This window comes from Monodon monoceros, unplaced genomic scaffold, assembly GCF_005190385.1.
Source record: "Monodon monoceros isolate NGI ecotype Baffin Bay Population unplaced genomic scaffold, NGI_Narwhal_1 Super_Scaffold_2, whole genome shotgun sequence".
NCBI lineage: Eukaryota > Metazoa > Chordata > Mammalia > Artiodactyla > Monodontidae > Monodon > Monodon monoceros.
In genome coordinates, this window is record NW_021703776.1 from 58743557 (window position 1) to 58764575 (window position 21019).

At 41.0% G+C, this 21019-nt stretch overlaps 1 protein-coding gene across 1 annotated transcript in view; it reads left to right on the forward strand.

Moving 5' to 3' along the window:
* The window catches only part of CHN2 (chimerin 2), a 335941-nt gene that overhangs the window by 303420 nt on the left and 11502 nt on the right, over positions 1–21019 (forward strand). Inside the window, exons 8-12 of the mRNA XM_029232904.1 lie at positions 5799–5883; positions 10016–10189; positions 13805–13882; positions 16167–16304; positions 17980–18085. Of these exons, the coding sequence (XP_029088737.1) occupies positions 5799–5883; positions 10016–10189; positions 13805–13882; positions 16167–16304; positions 17980–18085 (581 nt within the window). The remainder of the gene's footprint in view (positions 1–5798; positions 5884–10015; positions 10190–13804; positions 13883–16166; positions 16305–17979; positions 18086–21019) is intronic.

A 21019-nucleotide genomic window follows, 5' to 3' on the forward strand; every position in this document is an offset into this window, starting at 1 on the left:
AATGTGTATTTGTGGGGACAATAAGTGGAGCTATTTGCTATTCAGAAATGTCTGCCTGCATTTGTTTGGCTGAAGAAATGAGATGGAAGGCAGTGGGGAAACACTGATGGGAAAGGTTGTTGGTAAATATGAGCAGGGCTAATAAGCATTAAATGCAATCTTGGTATGCTTAATTATTTTTAAAAATATGGCAAGAAGTGAAATTTTAGAAAATCTGTTATTAGCGTATCCTGTATTTCCTGAAGCATCCGGTAGACCAGTTTCCATTTTGTCAATGTATGGTAAACACTGTAGCTACTCTCCTAATTCCTAAATATTGCATTTTTATTTTTACCCCAAGGCATGTTATTTCCCATGTGATTTCTTCATCCATTGGAGATGTTCCAGATAAGAATTTTGCCACTCCTTTTTTTTTTTTTTTTCTTGCATGACCTACACGAAAAGAATGCCTTTAAAAAGCCAAACCCACCTTCACTGGCCTTTGGTTGTGCTGTTTCCTCTTCTTGGAATGTTCTCCCCGAGTATCTGCCTCTCCAGGTCAACATCATCAGCTCCCCATCAGCCTAATCTTTCCCAGTCTAGTGAACTCCTATCCATCCTTCAAAAACCCAGTTCAAATACCTCTTTCCCCAGCCTTCTCAGGAAGAATTTATTATTCTCTCCAGTATCCTACCATAGGATAATTATTTATGTTGCCTGTTTATTCTTGTAGATGAGATCCTTGAGTGCAGGAAGGTTTTGCTCCCCTGATCTATTTTGACTTTGTTATCCAAGGACTAGTATAGTGCCAGGTTAAAAGTAGGCAATCAGCATGTAAGTATTGAATAAATGAGCGAATAATGAGTGGGTGAATGGGTGGATGAACTAGGAAATAGTTGCCCTCTCTGACATCCTTCCCCCACCAATTTGTAATGCCATTTCTGAGATATACCAAGTATCCATATATGTGTGATTTGGTTTCTGATCTTTCCACTGTGTACCACTGGTCTGTTTGTCCATCCTGCATGGTGTTTTACTTTTTTTTTTTAAACTATATAAGTCTTGATATATAGTTGGATGTGTTTTCTTATGTTCTTCTACTTATTCAAAATTATCGTCGCTATTTCTTTCTGCTCTATTCTTCCATATAGATTGTAGGGCCATCTTGTCAGGTTTTGTGAAAAGCACCATGGAGACTTTGCTTGAAATTGCATTGAATTTAAAGGTTCATTTGGAGGATAATTGATATATTTACAGTATCGAACGTTGCCATACATGAATATAGAATATCTCCTTACTTATGAATATAGAATATCTCCTTACTTAATTATTTTATAATTAGATTATTGCTGAGGCTATGAATTAAGTCTTTAATTTTTATGATTTAACAAAATGAGTTATTGCTGATGTATAACGATGCTACTGATTTCTTCTTATTGCTCTTATATTAAGTAAACTTGATGGGCTTGTTCTTTCTTCCGACCATATATGATGTATTTCTTTGTCTTGTTTTATTATGCTGGCTAAAACTCTGAAGGATAATGCCCAAGAGAAGCACTTACAGCAGTCAGCCTTTTCTTTCTGCTGACTCTAAAGGAAATTATTCTAATATTTTATCTTTAAATGTGATGTTTATTATATGTGTATCATAGATATCTTTAATCAACCATTTTTACGAGAGTTCCCTCTATTTCTAGTATGCTAATAGCTATTACTATGAACAGGTGTTGAATTTTATTAACTGTTGGTATTCTAATTTTTAAAATGATTATGTGGTTTCTCTCTCTTGTTTTATTATTGTTATGAATTCTAGTAATATGTCAACTACCTTAAATCCCGGAAATAAACCCTCCTCGGTCATGACATTTAAATATAATGCTACACTCAGTACGATTTTTATATTTATGTTCATAATTGAAATTGATGTATAATTTTACTTTTATGTACCATTCTTGTATGGTTTTTGAATCAAGATTACATTACCTTCATTAAGTGAATTGTGGAGCTTTTCTTTTTTTTCCTCTCTGCTCTGCAGTAGTCTGTATTGGCTAGAGATTGTTCTTTAAAAATTCGATTAAACCTAATAAGATCATTTGGGATCAATGACTATTTGAGGGTAGATGTTTTACTGCAGATTTAATTATTTAATGGGTATAACTGAATTTAGGTTTTCTATATTATTTTGAGTCATTTTGATAATTTATATTCTTTAAGAAAATCATCCATTTCATATAACTTTTAATTTTGTGGGTAGAAAGTTAGCATTCTCGAGGTTTTTGTTTTATATCATTATTGCATCTGCATTCATGTCCTCTCTTTTATTGTTCGTGCCTTTTTTCTTGATCAATTGCCCAAGGTTTGCCTATCCTATAAATCTTTTTAAAAATCACCTGTTAGTTTTTTTAATCCTTTTTCTTTTATTTTTCTATTTCATTATATTCTACAATAATCTTTTTTGTTTCTTTGTTTTACTGTTTGAATCTTCCATATCCTTTTTTTCATCCTGTTTTTCAGTCCTCTGAAATTAGTCATCTTGTTATTGTTTCATAAACAGGCTTGATTAGATTGGCCTGTGTTTCCCAGTTTTCTTGCTCACCCTGGCTTCTTGAATCCTGTCCTTTCCCACTAGGTTCAATGTGCTTCTTACAGAACTATATTATCCCTAAGTGTATCTTTGAGTGAGGACCTGTGAGTGGAAACTCTTGGCATTTGTCTGAAAATATCTTTATTTCACCCTTGCTTTTGAATGGTAATTAGCTGTGTATAGAAGTTAGGTTGGCAGTAATTTTCTCTGAGCACTTTGATGAAATCTGTAATCTACTTGTCTCTTTTTTGCTGAGGAGAAGTCTGTTTTCATCCTAATTGCTGTCCTCTCGCAGGTAACCTGTTTTTTCAGGATTTTGCTTGTCTCTTTGGTATTCTGCACTTTCACTCTAATCTGTATAGGTCTAAATTATTTTTGATTCATCAGGTTTGAGGCTCATTTAGCTTTTCTTAACACATAATCTTCAAAAGAGAACTCAAATCCATTCACTTTCTATCTCTTCCTCCAACATCCTGGTCATGGCCTCTATCATTTCCCAACTAGAGACCACTACCCGGTTCCTGAATCTTTTCTGCTATTAACACTCTCGCTTCCATTTTCAACACAGCGGTCAGAACATCTTTTTTAAAAAATCATCTTCCTACTTGAAGTCCTTCAAGAACTTCCTATTGGACCTAGATTACAACCAAATCCACACTCATTAATAAAGCCTTCAAGGCCCTGTCCTACCTTCAACCTCATCCCAATTTCTCTCCCCCTCACTCTGGTGTTCTGGCCACCCTGGCCTTCTAGTCCCTCAGTCACACCAAGCTCTTTTGCTCCTGCAGGACCTCCGTAGATTCCTTCTGCCTGAAATGCACGCCTCAATGCCCCCACCAGACTGGCTCCTTCTCGTCTTTCAAGCAGCTTGAGGTCACCTTTCAAAAGATGACTTCTCGACCCTCATGGATAACACAGGGGCCTTTCTTAAATCTCTCTAGTAACAGCCTCATTTTTTTCTTTTTTTTTTTTTTTGCGGTACGCGGGCCTCTCACTGTTGTGGCCTCTCCCGTTGCGGAGCACAGGCTCCGGACGCGCAGGCTCAGCGGCCATGTCTCACGGGCCCAGCCGCTCCGCGGCATGTGGGATCTTCCCGGACTGCGGCACGAACCCACGTCCCCTGCATCGGCAGGCGGACTCTCAACCACTGCGCCACCAGGGAAGCCCTCATTTATTCTTTTATAGCCCTTTCCGCACCTTTTCTCTTTTTTTTTTTTTTTTGAGATATATTATTTACATATTATTTTATCGACCTTGCAGTTTCAACGGTATATTAGCAATCAACTTTGTTGCCATGATTAACCAGCAGTCCCTTTAGAACACTTCTAGTAAAATATTAAGAAACCTTTGATTGCTGAATTTGTAAAATGTTCAGCTTTCAGTAGGACATTTTACTGAGGAATTCTTTTAGTACCACATTTAATGCGAATGGGCCTTTCAATGAATCATGGCATTTTGGCTCTGGGAGAATTCAAATGCTCCCTCGGATGGATTCTCTGCATTCCAGCAAGGGGTGCTTTGTCATATCTTAGTGTCATTTCCTTGCAGCACGATTCTCCATTTTAGTAAAAATAATTCTGAGAGGTTTTCTTCTCCCCCCCGATCATTTTTCAAAGGAGAAATAGTATAAGGGGGGCAGTTTGCATGTGACAAACTGAAATACCAAAAGACTATTATAACTGAGTTTTATTGCACAGAAACCGTGGTCAGAAGTTGCTCTTTTTGATGGGTTGATTGACTACTTTCTCTGCCTTGACAAATCTGTGAGTGCCATTAGGAGGGAACCAAGCTTGTTTCATTTGTCACTTTATGTATACCCAATTACTAGTATATATAAATAAAGATCTCAAAGTGATGCCATTTTTTCTTAAGTAGAGCTCTGATGAACATCTTCCCAAATTGTGACCGTAGTTGTCATCCTGACTATACAGGCCTGTACAGGCCTCCCAGTCTCTTAAAAAAATAATATTGTCTGCATGTCTTTTATTTGTTAATGGAGGTTTAAAACTTTGAAGGTCCTTATAGGAGCCACACAGTCTCATAATATTTTAATTTTGTAAAAATTCAAGACCTCTTCACATAGATTGATATGCCCCCAAATAGACTGCCTGTGATGGTTTCTGGCTTACTTCAACCACATTTGCTTTCAAGGATTCCCCTAGCTCTGCTTCTTGCAGCTCATTGGTGCCTGGGAACATGTATTTTTGTTTTGTTTTATTTTTGTTTTAAATCATGACTTAATACATGGTCCTGTCACAGGTGGACCTGTACCTGAATAATGAGAGATAAGACCATCCTTACTTCATGATGTTCAAAATATTTAACAACTGACTTGGCCACCAACCAATGAGACTGGCACCTTGGCCAATCAGAAGGGACTTTCAACCTACACACACCCAGAGGTCACACCGGGGCCTACTGAATGCAGACACCTCTCTGGGGAAGGCAATTCTATAGACCCTATTGGTAGCCTTCATTTTCAGCCAACTCCCTCACTTTTTTTTTTTACGGTGTGCGGGCCTCTCACTGTTGTGGCCTCTCCCGTTGCGGAGCACAGGCTCCAGACGCTCAGGCTCAGCGGCCATGGTGCACGGGCCAAGCCGCTCCGCGGCATGTGGGATCTTCCCGGACCGGGGCACGAACCCTTGTCCCCTGCATTGGCAGGCGGACTCTCAACCACTGCACCACCAGGGAAGCCCGAACTCCCTCACTTTTTAAATGCCTCTTCTGAAAGTGGCTTAAAGCCTTGGAACCTTCTAATTTTCCCATAGTCATGTCTTATTTATACCTACCTGGATATTCTATAGATAGGGCAGCTTTGGTCAAAAGGCCACAGTAACTGAGGTCTGCCTTCCAGAACTTGCTGAGCTAAATGCAGGTTATAGCAACCAGCTCAGACTCTCTTGGGTTTTTCCATACAGTGCCTTGTTTGGGGTAGGGAGAGTCTCATTCCTTAGCTGATGGCATGGCCCTGTCCTCTTACTGTTTCTCCACATTCCTTTCTGGCTCTGGTGTGGGGCGTGGAGGCTCAGTGGAGGATTTTCAGAAATCAAAGCACATCTCTGTTTTTTCCAGGTCTGTTCGCAACTCATCCCCACTGGAAAGAAAACGCCCAGTGAGGGATGCTCACTCCCACTCAGGCCTTTGTTCCTTGGTGTCTATTCGTTTCATGTCCAAGGCCACCTGCCTCCAGGTGACTGACTTCTCTAACACTTTTCTTCGTCTTGGCTCACAGGTCCACACGTTCCGAGGCCCGCACTGGTGTGAATACTGTGCCAACTTCATGTGGGGGCTTATTGCCCAAGGAGTCCGATGCTCAGGTAGGCACGGAGCTTTCCTTCCCCTTTTCCATTTACATCAAGTGCCGCAATGATGAGCTGGAGGGCATCTCTCCAGAGTGGGGAAATAGGCCCAGATTAGCTCAGAAGTCTAGCTTTCTGGAAGATTCAAGGCATCTCTGTGCTTAATGGAGAAACTCCTCTAGGTGTTTGCTAGAATGAAAAGGATTATCTCTGTTTATACAAGAAAAGAAAAAAATCCAGGGGAGTGTATTTTCTTAGGCACCTACCTGCCATCCAAACTAGGTAGCTGTCCTTAAAAGAAAAAACTAAATCAATTCCAATGGAATTGCATAGATAGAAAAGTTACATTAATTTCCCATCTTCTATTTATCATGCCATTTAGCCTCACCAGTGAACCTTCGGGGAGATGCAGTTATTCTCCCCATTAAATAGATGAAGAAACTGAGCCTTAATGATAATCTTTAATTGCCCCTGGCCACATAGTAGGTGGTGGAACATGGATTTGGCTCCAGAGCCCATCATGCCCAGTATTTTTCTGCCATCAGATTAGCAGTGAAAATACACACATTGATTTGATATCACATATTTTCAAAGTACTTTGAAACCCTAGGTGTTTTTCCACCTAGAACTAGACACACACACCCATTGCTAAGAGCACACAGCACATCTTATTAAGATACATCTAACAAAACAGCAAAGAATGGCCAAATTAATGTGTAACCAGGCTTCCTACTTCATCATGCCATGCTTTTTCTGGCGAACAGTTCCGGCCGGAAGCAAGGATAGCCTCCTGTGATACATTGACCGGGTTTCCACTGACAGCATGACTGATTTCTTTCTTGCTAGGGTGTGATTTTAAAAAATAATTCTTACGAAGCTTTTAAAATAAGCTAATGACACTACATTAAGATGATCTGTTTCCTACAAATGAACTTATTTACAAAAAGAAACAGACTCACAGACACAGAAAACAAACTTACGTTCACCAAAGGGGAAAGGTGGCAGGGGAGATAAATTAGGAATTTGGGAGCAACATATAAACACTACTATATGTAAAATAGATAAACAAGAAGGACCTACTGTATAGCACAGAGAACTCAATATTTTATAATAACCTATATGGGAAAAGAATCTGAAAAAGATAGATACATAACTGATCACTTTGCTGTATACCTGAAACTAACACAACACTGTAAATCAACTATACTTCAATAAAAATTTAAAAAATAAAAATTAAAAATGATGATCTGTTTCCCCATACTGCCCATTTTGGTTCACAGGATCATGGGACCTTAAATCCTTTCTCTGCCTGGAAAGGGCTATTTCAGCTTCTAGTATATAGATACAGCAATCACCTATGGTGATACCTGGACGGGTCCAGGAGTGCTCGTGTATGTCAATTCGTCTGGCTGCCCCCATCCCAGATCCATGAGGCAAGCAGTAAATGTAGGTTTGGAGGCAGACTCTCCAGAAATGATCTAGATACCTCTGATTACCACAAAAGTTACAAAGTATCTCACAGTTCAACCACTGAGAAAAGTGGTGGAATATTTGAATTACTCAGTGGTCATTAGTTCAACCTGTTCAGATTATACCTACCAAAAATATCCCTAATTGCTTCTACTATCCAATTTCAGCAGGAAACTGGTCCAAAGTCAATATTATGAGAACAAAACTCTGGGATTCAGATTAGCTGTGAACAGCAACTTGCTCTGGGATAAGAGAGTTTGGGTTTTTTGGGGTTTTTTTTTCTGTGTTTGTTTTTTTTTTAAATAAAACATAATTCTAAGGCTATGTTACTATTCTCCAATGGCCACTGTTTAACCTCATACTTCCTCTGAGCAGCAGGAGAACTGAAAACTGATCATTAAATGTTTGGAATATCCATCATTACCTCTCAACTCTCCATATTTTACATAATTTAAATATTTTTTAAATTAACTAGACTTTATTTATAGCACATAGAATTGTATTCGTTTGCAAAAACTGAGTATTTTTATACTTGTTAGAAAACATCTTCATTTTAATAAAATATCAGTATTTAACTCTACATAAAAACACTGTCATTTCAGACCTTAAAATGAAGTTTATAAAGTAATTAAAAATAGAATTATGCTATAATCCAGCAAGTCCACTTCTGGGTATATACCCAAAAGAACTGAAAGGAACAGACCTTTGTACACCCACGTTGATAGCAACATTGTTCACAACAGCCAAAAGGTAGAAACAACCCAAGTATCCATCAGTGGATGAATGGATAAACAAAATGTGGTATATACATAAAATGGAATATTATTCAGCCTTTAAATGGAATGTTCTTCAGGAAATTCTGTCATGGGCTACAATATGAATGAACCTTAAGGACATTATGCTAAGTGAAATAAGCCCGTCACAAAAGGACAAATACTGTATGATTCCACTTCTATGAGGCATCTAAAGTAGTCACATTCATAGACGCAGAAGGCAGAATGTGGTTGCCAGGGGCCGAGGGGAAGAGGGTCCAGGGAGTTACTGTTTTATGGGTACAAAGTTTCAGCTTTGAAAGATGCAAAAAGCTTTGGAGATGGGTGGTGGTGGCCGCACACAGTGGGAAGGAACCTAATGCCACTAAACTATACACTTAAATGGCTAAAACGGTGAATGTTACGTGTATTTTACCACATTTCTAAAAAAATTGTTTTAAATGAAGTTTTTAAGAATTCAGTGAGTAAAAATGACTAATGAAATAACTTAAGAATAGCTGGGCAGGTATCCTTATATTTTCTATCACCGTATGTGTTATTTCTTCTATTTAACTCTCATGTAGTGTTCCCACACTTCAGACTTCACATATAGTAATTTATTTGATCCGCATGATAATGGTGCTATTATATCCAAACAAGAAAACCAGCCTATTCTATTTAGTTCAGTTCACCAACCTTTGTATTCACTAAATAGATCTATCAAATGTTATTGAAGTTTACTTGAGCTTTGCTGAACTTCTCATGTTGATAAAGCTAAGACAATTAGAACTGGTTTTGTCTTTGGAGGGGGATAGACAGAACTCAGCCAGTAAACACGACATGAAAATCATGTAATGACAAAAATCGTTTTCTGATGATTTTGCAAAAGTTTAGATCCTCTCAAATCCTTGGTGTAGTTAAGTGCTTTTATTTAAAGAAACTGATTACAATATTCATTATCGTGTGTGTATAATATGTATATAAAATAAAAAATTGATATTATTATTCTTTACACCTATAAAAACAATCAGTATTAGAAGGTACTTTGAATAGATACCAAATCAACTTTGAACATCTTCAGCATTAAATTTTTATTTTCCAGAACGTAGACTGTGCCTTGTTATTATTAGAGAGATTCCATCAGTGGATACCAACTGCTAATAAGGCTTTTAATGTGCACATTGAACTTAAAAGCACCTTTTTAGCTTTGGATCTTGATATGAGCTTTATGAATAATTAGTCTTATCATCACATTACATGGCATTGTTCTAAATTGTAAACTCTCGGGTACTCCCACCGGTGGCCAGTTAGACAGTATTTCCGCTCAACAGGTGTCAAAATAAGGCAAGGAGAACGGCCTGCTGAAACTGCCCAGCAAGGAGGACAGGAGTGGAAAGTATGGGCAACTCTCCAGGAATGCGAAAGAGGATGCCAATGGTCATGGGTCTCTCAGACCAAAGATTAGAGATTCCTACAGAGACAGTCATCATGTCTTCCGTAAAAGGAGTGTCACAAACTTAAGGGAAACAACCTAGCAAAAGTCCTAGGTGCCCTTTATGAGACACAATTTGCTCTGGGAATCCAAACCCAAAAGCCCTCATATGGACCCAAAGTTTCCAGTTCCAAAAGGGAAAAAAAAAGCATACAAACAACCTGGCTAATTACCAAAACTATCTCCATGAGATGTTCTATTCTTATGGTCCAGCCACAGAGAAGGATTACTGAGAAAAGTGGAATTATATAAGTTTCATGAGTAAAGCTAGATTTCATACTCACCTTGTGGACAGCATCACCTCTAAGTGGGATGGATATTTCAGAGAGATACAGCAAACTCCGGGTGTTCTCATTTTTATTTTTGGTAACATATAATTTGTGTTGAGCTTTGACAAAACGGCCAGGCAAGCGTAATGTGGCTTCTTTGTTTACAGACTGTGGATTGAACGTACACAAACAGTGTTCCAAGCATGTTCCCAATGACTGCCAACCTGATCTCAAGAGGGTCAAGAAGGTGTACTGCTGTGACCTGACAACACTCGTGAAGGCTCACAACACGCAGAGACCCATGGTGGTTGACATGTGCATTCGGGAAATTGAAGCAAGAGGTTTGGAAAAAGCACACCTGCTTCTTAGAGTGATTTTATTTTTACTGTTGTCAAGGAGACTTCCTTATAATTGTTCAGTTGACTCTCCAGTACTGATCTTGGGGAAATGGTCTGCCCGGGCCCGTGCGCGCGTGCACACGTGCCAAATCCAACCAATGACATCCATTTCTGTGTCATACATAAATCATGCATGTATGCACTTAACACACACTTGCTAAGCATTTATCACGGGCTACACACTGGGGATATAAAAGTCACACCTTCAGGAAATTCATAGCATAATGTGCAGAATCGGGGGTTGGGGGCAAATAAATAAATGCTGTGAGTACATATATTCAAAACACTATTAAAAACAAAACCACGGAGTCACAGAGTGAAACATTTTAATCTTATCTGAGGAGAGTTCAGAAAGGGTTTATGGCAGAGGTGAGGTTTGAATCGAGTCTTTGAAAGTGCTTCTATTAAATAAGTAAAGAAATTTTGGGTCAACACATATATTTTCTACCATATAGCAATTCACTCCTAGTATTGGTTCTGTTTATTTCAAAGAGGAGAGTTAAAAAATTGAAAAGATCTATTCACTGAAAATTGAGAAGGCAAGGAAGATAGAAACACTTCAAAGAAGAGATTCTTTATATTATGCTTGAGTCATCTTTCCTTTATTTGTGCTTCGGCCACTTTTCAGTATCAAAATGTTCAGTGATATGGTGGATAGAGCCTGGTTAGGGAGAACTGGATTGTTGGATGTAATTTGGATAATTGGAAAGGCTTTTACCATTGTTGCCATGTATTTACCCTGCTATAGTTGGTATCCATCATTGTGTCCAAATTGGCTTAATATATTCTACAGGTATTTATGCATTCGCCAACCATCCCATTCTTTCCAAAACAAAGCAAAGGAGGGTATTGTAACTTGTTATCCCAAAGCTTTTAGAGATAGGAAATTATTCCCTCTTCCATACAGGATGAAAACGATAGCTATTCTGTTAACTTAAGACTTGCTCATTTCATCTCAAATTGTAAGAAATGCCTCCTGCCTTTTGACTGCTGTGTCTGTCAGAGTTGAATGGGAGCTTTGGAATCTGGTGAAGCTGTTGATGCAGGGGCTGAGCTGAGTACGAGTTGAGGGGGGTGCCCTGACTCTGGATGAGTGGCTGGGAAGAGCAGCCCTGGGTCCTGCTGTTTAGAGGACTCCGCGACCCCAAAGGGTCAGATCATCAGCCTCTCCAGAGCCGGCAGTCAGGACTTCCGCTTCTCTGAAGAAGCTGGGATCATCCCATAGGGATCCTCATCAGAGACTACTAATAATTTGGGCAAAGTCACTACCACATCAGGTGTCTAATGTGTCCACGGGGAGCACAGCACTAAGCAAGTCTAGTACAAGAGCTAGAATAGCACAAGTGAGGAATTTATACGGAAGTCACAGCAAAGGGACTGGAGCTACAGGCATTAGGGGCCTGTGCATGTGAGCAGAACCAGAGGATGGGCTGGAAGAAATTCACGTGGTGCTGCCATTCCCAGCTTCACTGCCACCACTGCCAACATCTTACCCTGTCTTCCACCCATAGCAAACTTCTTGTTGTTCTCCAAATGCTTCTACCGCCACTTGTTTCTGCATGATATGGCAGAGTGAAAAGATCATGAACTTGAAGTTAGATTCCCAACCCCTTCTCATATTAGCTATAGTATGACCTTGGGCAAGTTACTTACTCCATCTGAATATCTATTTTCTCATCTTTAAAGTAACAGAATCAGTTGCACCTCCTAAGGTAGTTATGAGGGTTAAAATGAGTTAATCCATATAAGTGACCTAGTACAGGGCCCAACATAATAGGACTCAACTGTGTTGTTTCTTTTGGTTTTTTCTTGGAATGACCGACTCCCCTAACTCCACCTCCAAATCTGTGTGTCTAACCAATGTACTTAACCCATAGCTTTCAATGCTGTCACAGAGACCCCAAATAATAGTGTCTTCAAAAAGCTAGAAATCTCTCTCTCCGGCAGCAGCCCAGGGCTCACGGAGCAGCTGCCCAGGAACAGGCACCCAGGCCCTGCCAGCTGTTGCTCTGTCATCCTTGAGTGCTGCCCTCATGTGCATGGTCCCAGATGGTTATCACCGTCTCATCTGCATTCCAGCCAACAGCAAAAGGGCATACCCTTTCTCTTCAAGTCCATGACCCAGGCACTATACACATCACTTCTGCTCTCTTCACGCTGGCCAGGAGTTAATGGCCTCTGCGATGGATGTTGTTCTAAAAACCAAGGGTTTTATCACAACAGAGGAAGTGGAGAACTAGTATTGGACGGGGAGCTGGCAGCCTCTGCTAACTCTGGCAAACTCCAGCCTGTCCTTCATGATGTCCTTTAAAGATAGCTCCTCAGTAAGACCTTCCCCATGGCCTATTCTATCAAAAGGCAGTGTTAGTGTCCACTGCACTGTGCTCCCCTGTGCCACTGTGTCCTTGCCTCTGTTGCCGTGCAGGTTACAACTGGACTGGAGCGTGCTTACATGCACCACCAACTAGAACAGGATGACACCGGGCCTCATCTTATGGGCCAATTCATTTGATCGGTAGTGGCATCCTAGACAACTGTCCTGAGACGAATTCTGAAACTGAGTGGGGCTCAGTAGGAGAAGAAGCTGAGGTCAATCAAGAATGTCTCCTCTGGTCACAGGAGAGAGGAGGGGTAGTATGTATGCCATGCATTTGTTGTCTCTGATGCAGACCCGATGTCAGCCCTTACATATGGCAGATAGTACATATGAAAAGCAGAAATGCATGTCAGTTATCAGGAGTTTGACAGAGTATACTGCAGCAGCAGTAGAAGCTAGTTATTTGCTTATTTATTATTGCTGTAGCTACAGTTTGATAGCAGCTAGTTTTTGACATAAAAGGTCTGAAATCTTGTCCTCTATCCCTTCTGATACTTTGGAAATATCTTAACAAATCAATGAGATCTAGGAGCAGAACCCACATCTTTTTTCTTAGACTAAATATACAGCGATCAAGTTTCCAGAATCATTCAATAGAATTTTATTTTCCTGCATCCGTTTGTATGATCATTTATTTGAAGGTATACCAATTAAATCAATCATATGTAGTTAAACATATAACATATTGTCATGTTTATGATGAAACATATAAGGCTATAAAATCTGGATAGTTCCAGTAAAATCAGGGTAATATGTACCACACACATGCATACTTGTACTGGGTACCTAGTACACGCTACGTGCAGTATGGCATATGGATTGAGATGATGCTGCGAGGAAAACAGTTTGCTGCAGTGAAATCACATCCAGCTGTCAGATGAACAAAGGAAGTAGCAGACCACGGTTGATGAGAATCTTGACCATGGGTTCACTTTGCAAAGCCAGGCAGGAGGAATACCAGATTGCTGAGGTCTCCACTGCCACACAAGCAAATGAAGACAGACTTGCACAGAAACCGAGATGGACAAGTTCAAGTTCTGACGTGACAGTATGTAATATATAAGAGCACTGACTATATTTGCTCATTTCCTGATAGCACGCAGTGTAGATAGGAAATCAGATTCTCTTTTAGATGTTTTAGGAAGCTAAAGTTAAAATCTGTCTGTCCCTTTTTTTAACAGGATTAAAGTCAGAAGGGCTTTATAGAGTGTCCGGGTTTACTGAACACATCGAAGATGTCAAAATGGCATTTGACAGAGGTAGGCTTGCACGTTCTTGAGTGCCAAATGATTTCTCCTTAGCATCCTCTCTTTTGGAACCAGGTTTTACTCATAATGGAAATGGGTTTTTAGAGCTACTGAGAGCTATTCTTTAGGAAGCCAAGGAGTAACGGTTCACAAATATCACAGTTCTCTGCTTCTCTGGGGAAAGTGTTTTTTTAAAAGTCGTGGACAGTTGACCATACGGAGAAGTGAGTTTAAAATACTACTTGAAAATGATCAGACAGCATTTGGTGCCATTAAGGTTCTTGACCTGGTTGCCCAACATTTATGGTCAGTTCACATGGCACCAGGGTACCTTCTGCATCCTCCATCTCAGATCCCTTTGATTTCTTCTCCCAGAGCTCCAAAGAAGAGAGCATAGGGATGGGGGTACCCCTGGCACTGAAGTCGGGGAAGTTTAGGAGGTAACTCCTTTTGTTCTTTGTGACTGTGCCATACGTCCTCTAGGCCGTATTCTTTCTTAGGTCAGATATCATGAGCCAACTTGGGAACTTACTAAAAATACAGATCACCAGGGCCCACCCTGGGGACTCATTCAGGAAGCTGAGTGAGCCCAAGAATCTGTATATCTGTTGAATGATCCAAATACTTCTGGTACAGCCAATCAGAGATGGAACGTCTAGCCCACTAGCTAGGACCTGCACTCTGTAGAGTAGTAGACAAGGTCTCTGATGATCTAGCTGCCCTATCTGTCCAGGCTCATAGCCAGTTCCTCCTGTCTGTATACTCTGTACCCCAGCAATACTGAAATACACCCTACCTCTTTTCATGAACAAGCACCTGGGCTCATGTTGCTCTGTCCATCTAGGATGTGTTCACATCTCTGCCTGGCAAGCACTTACCTATTCATCAGGTGTCAGCTCAAGTCTTTCCTCTGTCACGACTCCTCCCCAACCTCCCCAAGCTGACCTAAGAATTCCATTTCCTTTTCCTCTGCCCGCCCCCTTGTTTCCACATGTCTCCAGCACAGCAGTCTTCTTATTTCCTTGTAATTGTTGAGTTGCAGGCCTGACTCCCAGTCTAACTAGAGTTATATTTGAAGGGAGTACAGTTGGCCTTCTGTATCTGCAGGTTCCATATCCGTAGATTCAACCAATCATGGATCCAAAATATTTTTTTGAATTCCAGAAAGTTCCAAAAAGCAGAACTTGAACTTGCCACATGCTGGCAAGTCTTTATGTAGCATTTACATTGTATTAGGTATTGTAAGTAATCTAGAGATGATTTAAAGTATACTGGAGGATATGCATAGGTTATATGCACATACTAAGCCATTTTATATCAGAGACTTGAGCATCCTTGGATTATGGTGTCCACAAAGTGGGAAGTTCCTGGAACCAATCCCCCTTGGATGCTGAGGGACAACCGTCTGTCTTTTCTTCTTTGATGCACTAGGGCTTAATAGTGCCTGGCACATGGTAGACTCTCAATAAATATTTGTTAAGTACATAAATAAGGGGATCAGATGGCATATCTGCTACACTCTTATTGTTTTCTGTACATTAGGAGCTTTTTTAATCCTCAGAACCAAATTTGCTGAGGCATTTGTTCTTTCAATTCTCTGTATAAAGGAAAATGCTAATAATCCCTATATGATTGAAACATTTTTCTATCCAAAAAGTTTTATAGACTGCAACAATTAAATTGGACTGGTATTTACTAATGGTAAAACAAAAAGTCAAAAAATGTCTTCAGAATGATTGTAAAAATAGTAAGAAATATAACATTACCTATACATGAGGGAAGGTTAAAGTTTCCCAGATTAAAGTCCTAGGGACTAGGGGAGAAATAATCAAGTGAAAAGAAACTTCAGTAGGCCTGAAAGAGGTATTAGAAACTGAAGATATTCAACCATTATTTTCTGTATGTGATCTTCAAATCCAAGTCCAAAGAATACTAAATAAGAGATTCTTGATTTTTTTACTTCAAATTAGATTGTTATTCTATTATGAACCTTTGTGTCTAGAATATAAATTACTGTGCTAGATTTCTATTTAGCAAATTACCAGGGGCTGGGACCCAAAGAACTATTTTAAGTCTATTTCACTACTTTTTTGGCTGCACTTACCCTCGGACCCAAAATCCCTCTCACCAAACTTCTTTTGTTACTTCCTGCATCTCAGTGTTATTAGAAGCCAAAGTAGTCAGCTGAAACTTGTAAAGGAGCATTCATTGTTGGATCTTTTTTTTCTTTCTGGGCATGCTTTAACTTGGTGAAATAAGGTCCTAATTAGGAATTGGATCATTGATTGTTTTTCAGATGGTGAAAAGGCCGATATATCTGCCAACATCTATCCAGACATAAACATCATCACTGGAGCCCTTAAACTGTATTTCAGAGACTTACCCATTCCTGTCATCACCTATGATACCTATTCCAAATTTATAGAAGCAGCAAGTAAGTATGGAGAACTAATTTTTTAATGGCACCAAAGTTTTAAGTGCAGTGCTTTTGACTTCAAGAAAATTAAAACTCAGACCTGATTAAATTATTGCATGAGGATTTGCTTTGCCAAGCGAGAGCACAATGGTGCAGTTAAAAGAAAACCAGGCATACTTCACCAGCTGAGTTGACCCAGTACTAAGCCAGCTCTGCTCGGCTGAAGCTAGGTGCCAGGCAGTTCTGTCTCTCCCCCTCGTTTCTCCTATGCTGGGAACCAGCACAGTCAGGCTTACTCTTATATGTTGAAAGCAGAATGTTTCTGCAGCAAACAGTCAGATGTTCTTCAATGAGGACTGTATAGATTAACTACTTTCATCTATTAGGCAGAATCCCATTGCTAATCAATTAAAGTCATACCCCAAGTTTTGCACATTGATGCTGTTCAAAATTAGTAATAGGCCCAGAATATACTGTGTCACCTACTATACTAGGAACTCTCACCAATATCTTCTTGTTTAATCTTCCCATCTACCTGATGAATCACGTACTCTAATCCCGTTGTACAGAGGAGGAAAGCTAGGCTTGGAGAGCTGAGCTCACAGGTCCAGGGGTGGCACGTCAGCATTGGACTTCCATCAGTCCATAGCTGCTCATTCAGGGTTTGGCACTTGGGTCACCACCGTCAGGAGAGAGAACCATAGTGTGTATATGTGTGTTGGGGTGTGGGGGGAATTGCACTACACTTTGTCCAGGAGCATAGTGAGGAAGGGGAGATTTAGGTGCTAGAATGAATGACGTAGAAGTCAAGCACACCTCAAGGAACTTTTTATTAAAAAAATTTATAACCTTTAAAGATATGTGTTGCTAAATATAATAACAAGATGCCTGATGGGGAGAGATGTGGTCAGGCTGGGATTAGTGCAAGGTGTACTTTCCAGATGAGCTGTGGCCCTACTCCCTGGTGAGAGCATTCTTTCCTGGGTCCTGGTGGTCTTGGGGGAGAAGGTTCTGGCAGCAGGGTGCCCTCTGCCCCAGGAGGAGTGACCAGGGGAGCTTTCTTTGAGTGGCTGCCAATACCTATCAGAGTCCTAAAAGGCAGAAGCATGCATGCTTCCTCCCATTGTTAATATACCTACTATCTACTTCCTAACCTGGACGGCACACTGGGCTTAACCGTGCCAGCATTCTGGTGAAAAGTGCCATCAGTGCAGACTGAGTTGGCTGGCTCACCTGCCAGTGCCCTTGCATTGTAGAGTGTATTCCGTCATGGAAGCCTGCCATGGAAAGAGCTGGTAGACAACTTCAAGAGAACACTCCCAAGTGTGGTCCAATTTAAACTAAAGCTGGGGATAGTGAGTTTTCTAGCAAATCCAGTGTTCAGAAGATGGGCAAAACACAGTCGGTGCATGTGCCACCAGCAAGCATCTACAGGGCTGCAGGTTTCTGGAGGGCAAGGACCGTGGGCAGCCTCCTGCCACACGGCCAGTGGACGTTCAACACGCACGTGGTTCCCAGCCTCAAACCCTTTTCTGGAATACGGCAAGACACAGAACACATTGATTACTTTAAGTGAAACGTTAGTAGACTGCCCCTTTTTCTGCAACCTGAACAAACCAAACTTCTTGTTACTTCCCTGAAAACTTTAATGTTTCAACACTGCACGTATATTCATTACGTGTGATCTTCACAGAAATCTCCAGTGCGGATGAGAGGCTGGAAGCGGTCCACGAAGTGCTGATGCTGCTTCCTCCTGCCCACTATGAGACCCTCCGGTACCTGATGATCCACCTAAAGAAGTAAGTTCACACCTCCTCGGCGCTGCTTCTGCAGTCCCTCCCTGCCCTGGGCAGTTAACGCATCAGGAAAAGTTCACAGCCTCCCCAACCCGCTGAACAGACAGACCGCCCTTCAGAGTGAGTTAGGCTGCCTTCTCCAGTCCAGCCCCATTCATAACTGCCAGCCACTCACTCTGTGGCAGGGGCTGCTCCGTGCACTTTAGATGTGTTATCTCTATGACGGGGGTACTGTTAGATGATATTGCTGAAACTTGGGGAGGTTCAATAAGTGATGCAAAGAGATGCAGTAAAGCCAGGACTGAAACCCGGTCTGAGCCGTGGCCCTTACTGTGTCTTAACCATTTGCCTGCACTGCCTCCGCCTCTGCATCTTCCTCCCACACCAGCCTTGTGCTCTGTGTTCTGTTCGTCCTCCTGCTTACGAGAGTCCCAGATTCCTGAGGCTGCCTTCCTTCTGGACAAGCACATTCCCACTCTGATCTCTTGTTTTACTTGACATGTTAATTATCTATCACTGAGGGACAAATTGCCCCCAAACTTAGTGGCTTAAAACAATAACCATTTGTTATCGCGCAGTCTCTGTGATCAGGAATCCAGGTGGCTTCGCTGGGTGCCTCTGGTTCAAGGTTTCTGATGAGGTTGCAGTCAAACTGACAGCCAGGCTACAACCTCCTCTGAGGCTTGAGTCGGGGAGCATCCACTTCCAAGGTCAGTCACATGGTGTTTGGCAGGATTCAGTTCTTCAGTGGCTATTAGACTGCAGGCCTCTCTTGCTGACTGTTCTCTGGAGGCCACCCTCAGTTCCCTGTCCTACGGGTCTCCCCATAGGCAGCTCACCCAAATGGCAGCTGGCCGCCCTTACAGCAAGCAAGCGCGAGCACCCAAGATGAGAGATAGTCTTTCTGTAACCTAATCTCAGAATTGACATCCAGTTGCTTTTGCTATACCCTATGTGCTAGAAGCAAGTCACTAGGTCTAGCCCGTGCTCTAGGGGAAGGGGTTACAAGGGTATGAATTCCAGGAGGCAGGGATCACTGGGAACCATCTCAGAGGGTGCCTGCCACAGAGGGCTGCACACCGGGTTATCTGTGTGAGAGCACGCGAGACAGATGGAGATGGGTGTTCACAGGATGCTAAGTCTCTGGTTCCAGACTCTTTTACCTAAACCACCGATCTCTTTCCTTCACTGTACTTGTATAGTGAAGTCAATCAGTTGGTCTTTGAGATGTTGGAAGGATCAGGGTGCTTCTGTGTGCCTTCCTCTGTGTTTCTGGAAGTTACATGGCAACAGCCCATTCTTAGATTTAAAAAAAAAATTGTCTATACCAACTTACAGATCCATTAAGTAAGTGAAAGGAAGCAAGTGGAGAACACTGTAGAAACACTAAGGTATTGAGGTTTTAACTCTTCTACCTTTAAAACATATAAACTCTTGCTCATATTCAACGTAATCAGGGGTGTAACATGTAGCTTAGAAGAGTCCCATTTTGACTAATTTATTTTTAAAAATTTATTTATTTTATTTATTTTTGGCTGCATTGGGTCTTTGTTGCTGCACGTGGGCCTTCTCCAGTTGCGGAGAACGGGGGCCATTCTTCATGGCGGTCTGCGGGCTTCTCATTGCAGTGGCTTCTCTTGTTGCGGAGCACAGGGTGTAGGCGTGCGGGCTTCAGTAGTTGTGGCACGTGGGCTCAGTAGTTGTGACTCGTGGGCTCTAGAGCTCAGGCTCAGTAGTTGTGGCGCACGGGCTTAGTTGCTCCGCGGCATGTGGGATCTTCCCGGACCAGGGATTGAACCCATGATCCCTGCATTGGCAGGTGGATTCTTAACCACTGCACCACCAGGAAAGTCCCTGATTAATTTATTGAATTTAAGAGTACAAGTAATTTTGGGATTAAAAAAAGACTTGTATGACAGCGTGGCTTTTAAATAGCTCTAAGTTATTTCTTTCAGTGCCCAACTGTTACACTTTGGAAGGCAAAGTATCATTATCAGGAGAAATGCTGACGTGCCAGTTGAATCTTAAATGCCAATTATTTAGTATTTTTACTATGGTGGGTTTGCTAGCCATCTTGTTTGGTCAGGTGTGGTGCCTGACGTAGTGGGGAAATACGAGCACTTTGAAAGTGAAGTATGACTTCTTTCTTGCCTCTTTCTTAACTTTGCAAGGTGAAGGTAATGCAAGCTGAATTACCCTTCCTAAAATAATACTAAATAGCTAGTCTTAATTAGCTTCAAGAGACTAAACACAAAGGCATGGCTTTCTGTGCAAAACCTAAACATATGTTAATCCTATTTTGCTCTTCTTTGGAGAATGTAATCCCTTTTAGATCTGTTAGAAACATCCTAAAACCTAAATCCTTAAACCAAAATATCAGAGAGATCATAGTTTTATTCTACTTGGAAGGTATTAAGCCAACTTTGGAGTTTGAACTTCATCTTTTAAAGGCTTTGCAGTTCTTGAACATGGATGTTTAAATGATGATTTTCTTTTTTTTTAATAATATTTTATTGTACTTTTTTTTAACATCTTTATTGGAGTATAATTGCTTTACAATGGTGTGTTAGTTTCTGCTGTATAACAAAGTGAATCAGTTATACATATACATATGTTCCCATATCTCTTCCCTCTTGCGTCTCCCTCCCTCCCACCCTCCCTATCCCACCCCTCTAGGTGGTCACAAAGCACTGAGCTGATCTCCCTGTGCTATGCGGCTGCTTCCCACTAGCTATCTATTTTACATTTGGTAGTGTATATATGTCCATGCCACTCTCTCACTTTGTCACAGCTTACCCTTCCCCCTCCCTATATCCTTAAGTCCATTCTCTAGTAGGTCTGTGTCTTCATTCCTGTCTTAAACCTAGGTTCTTCATGACACTTTTTTCTGTTTCTTAAATTTCATATATATGTGTTAGCATACGGTATTTGTCTCTC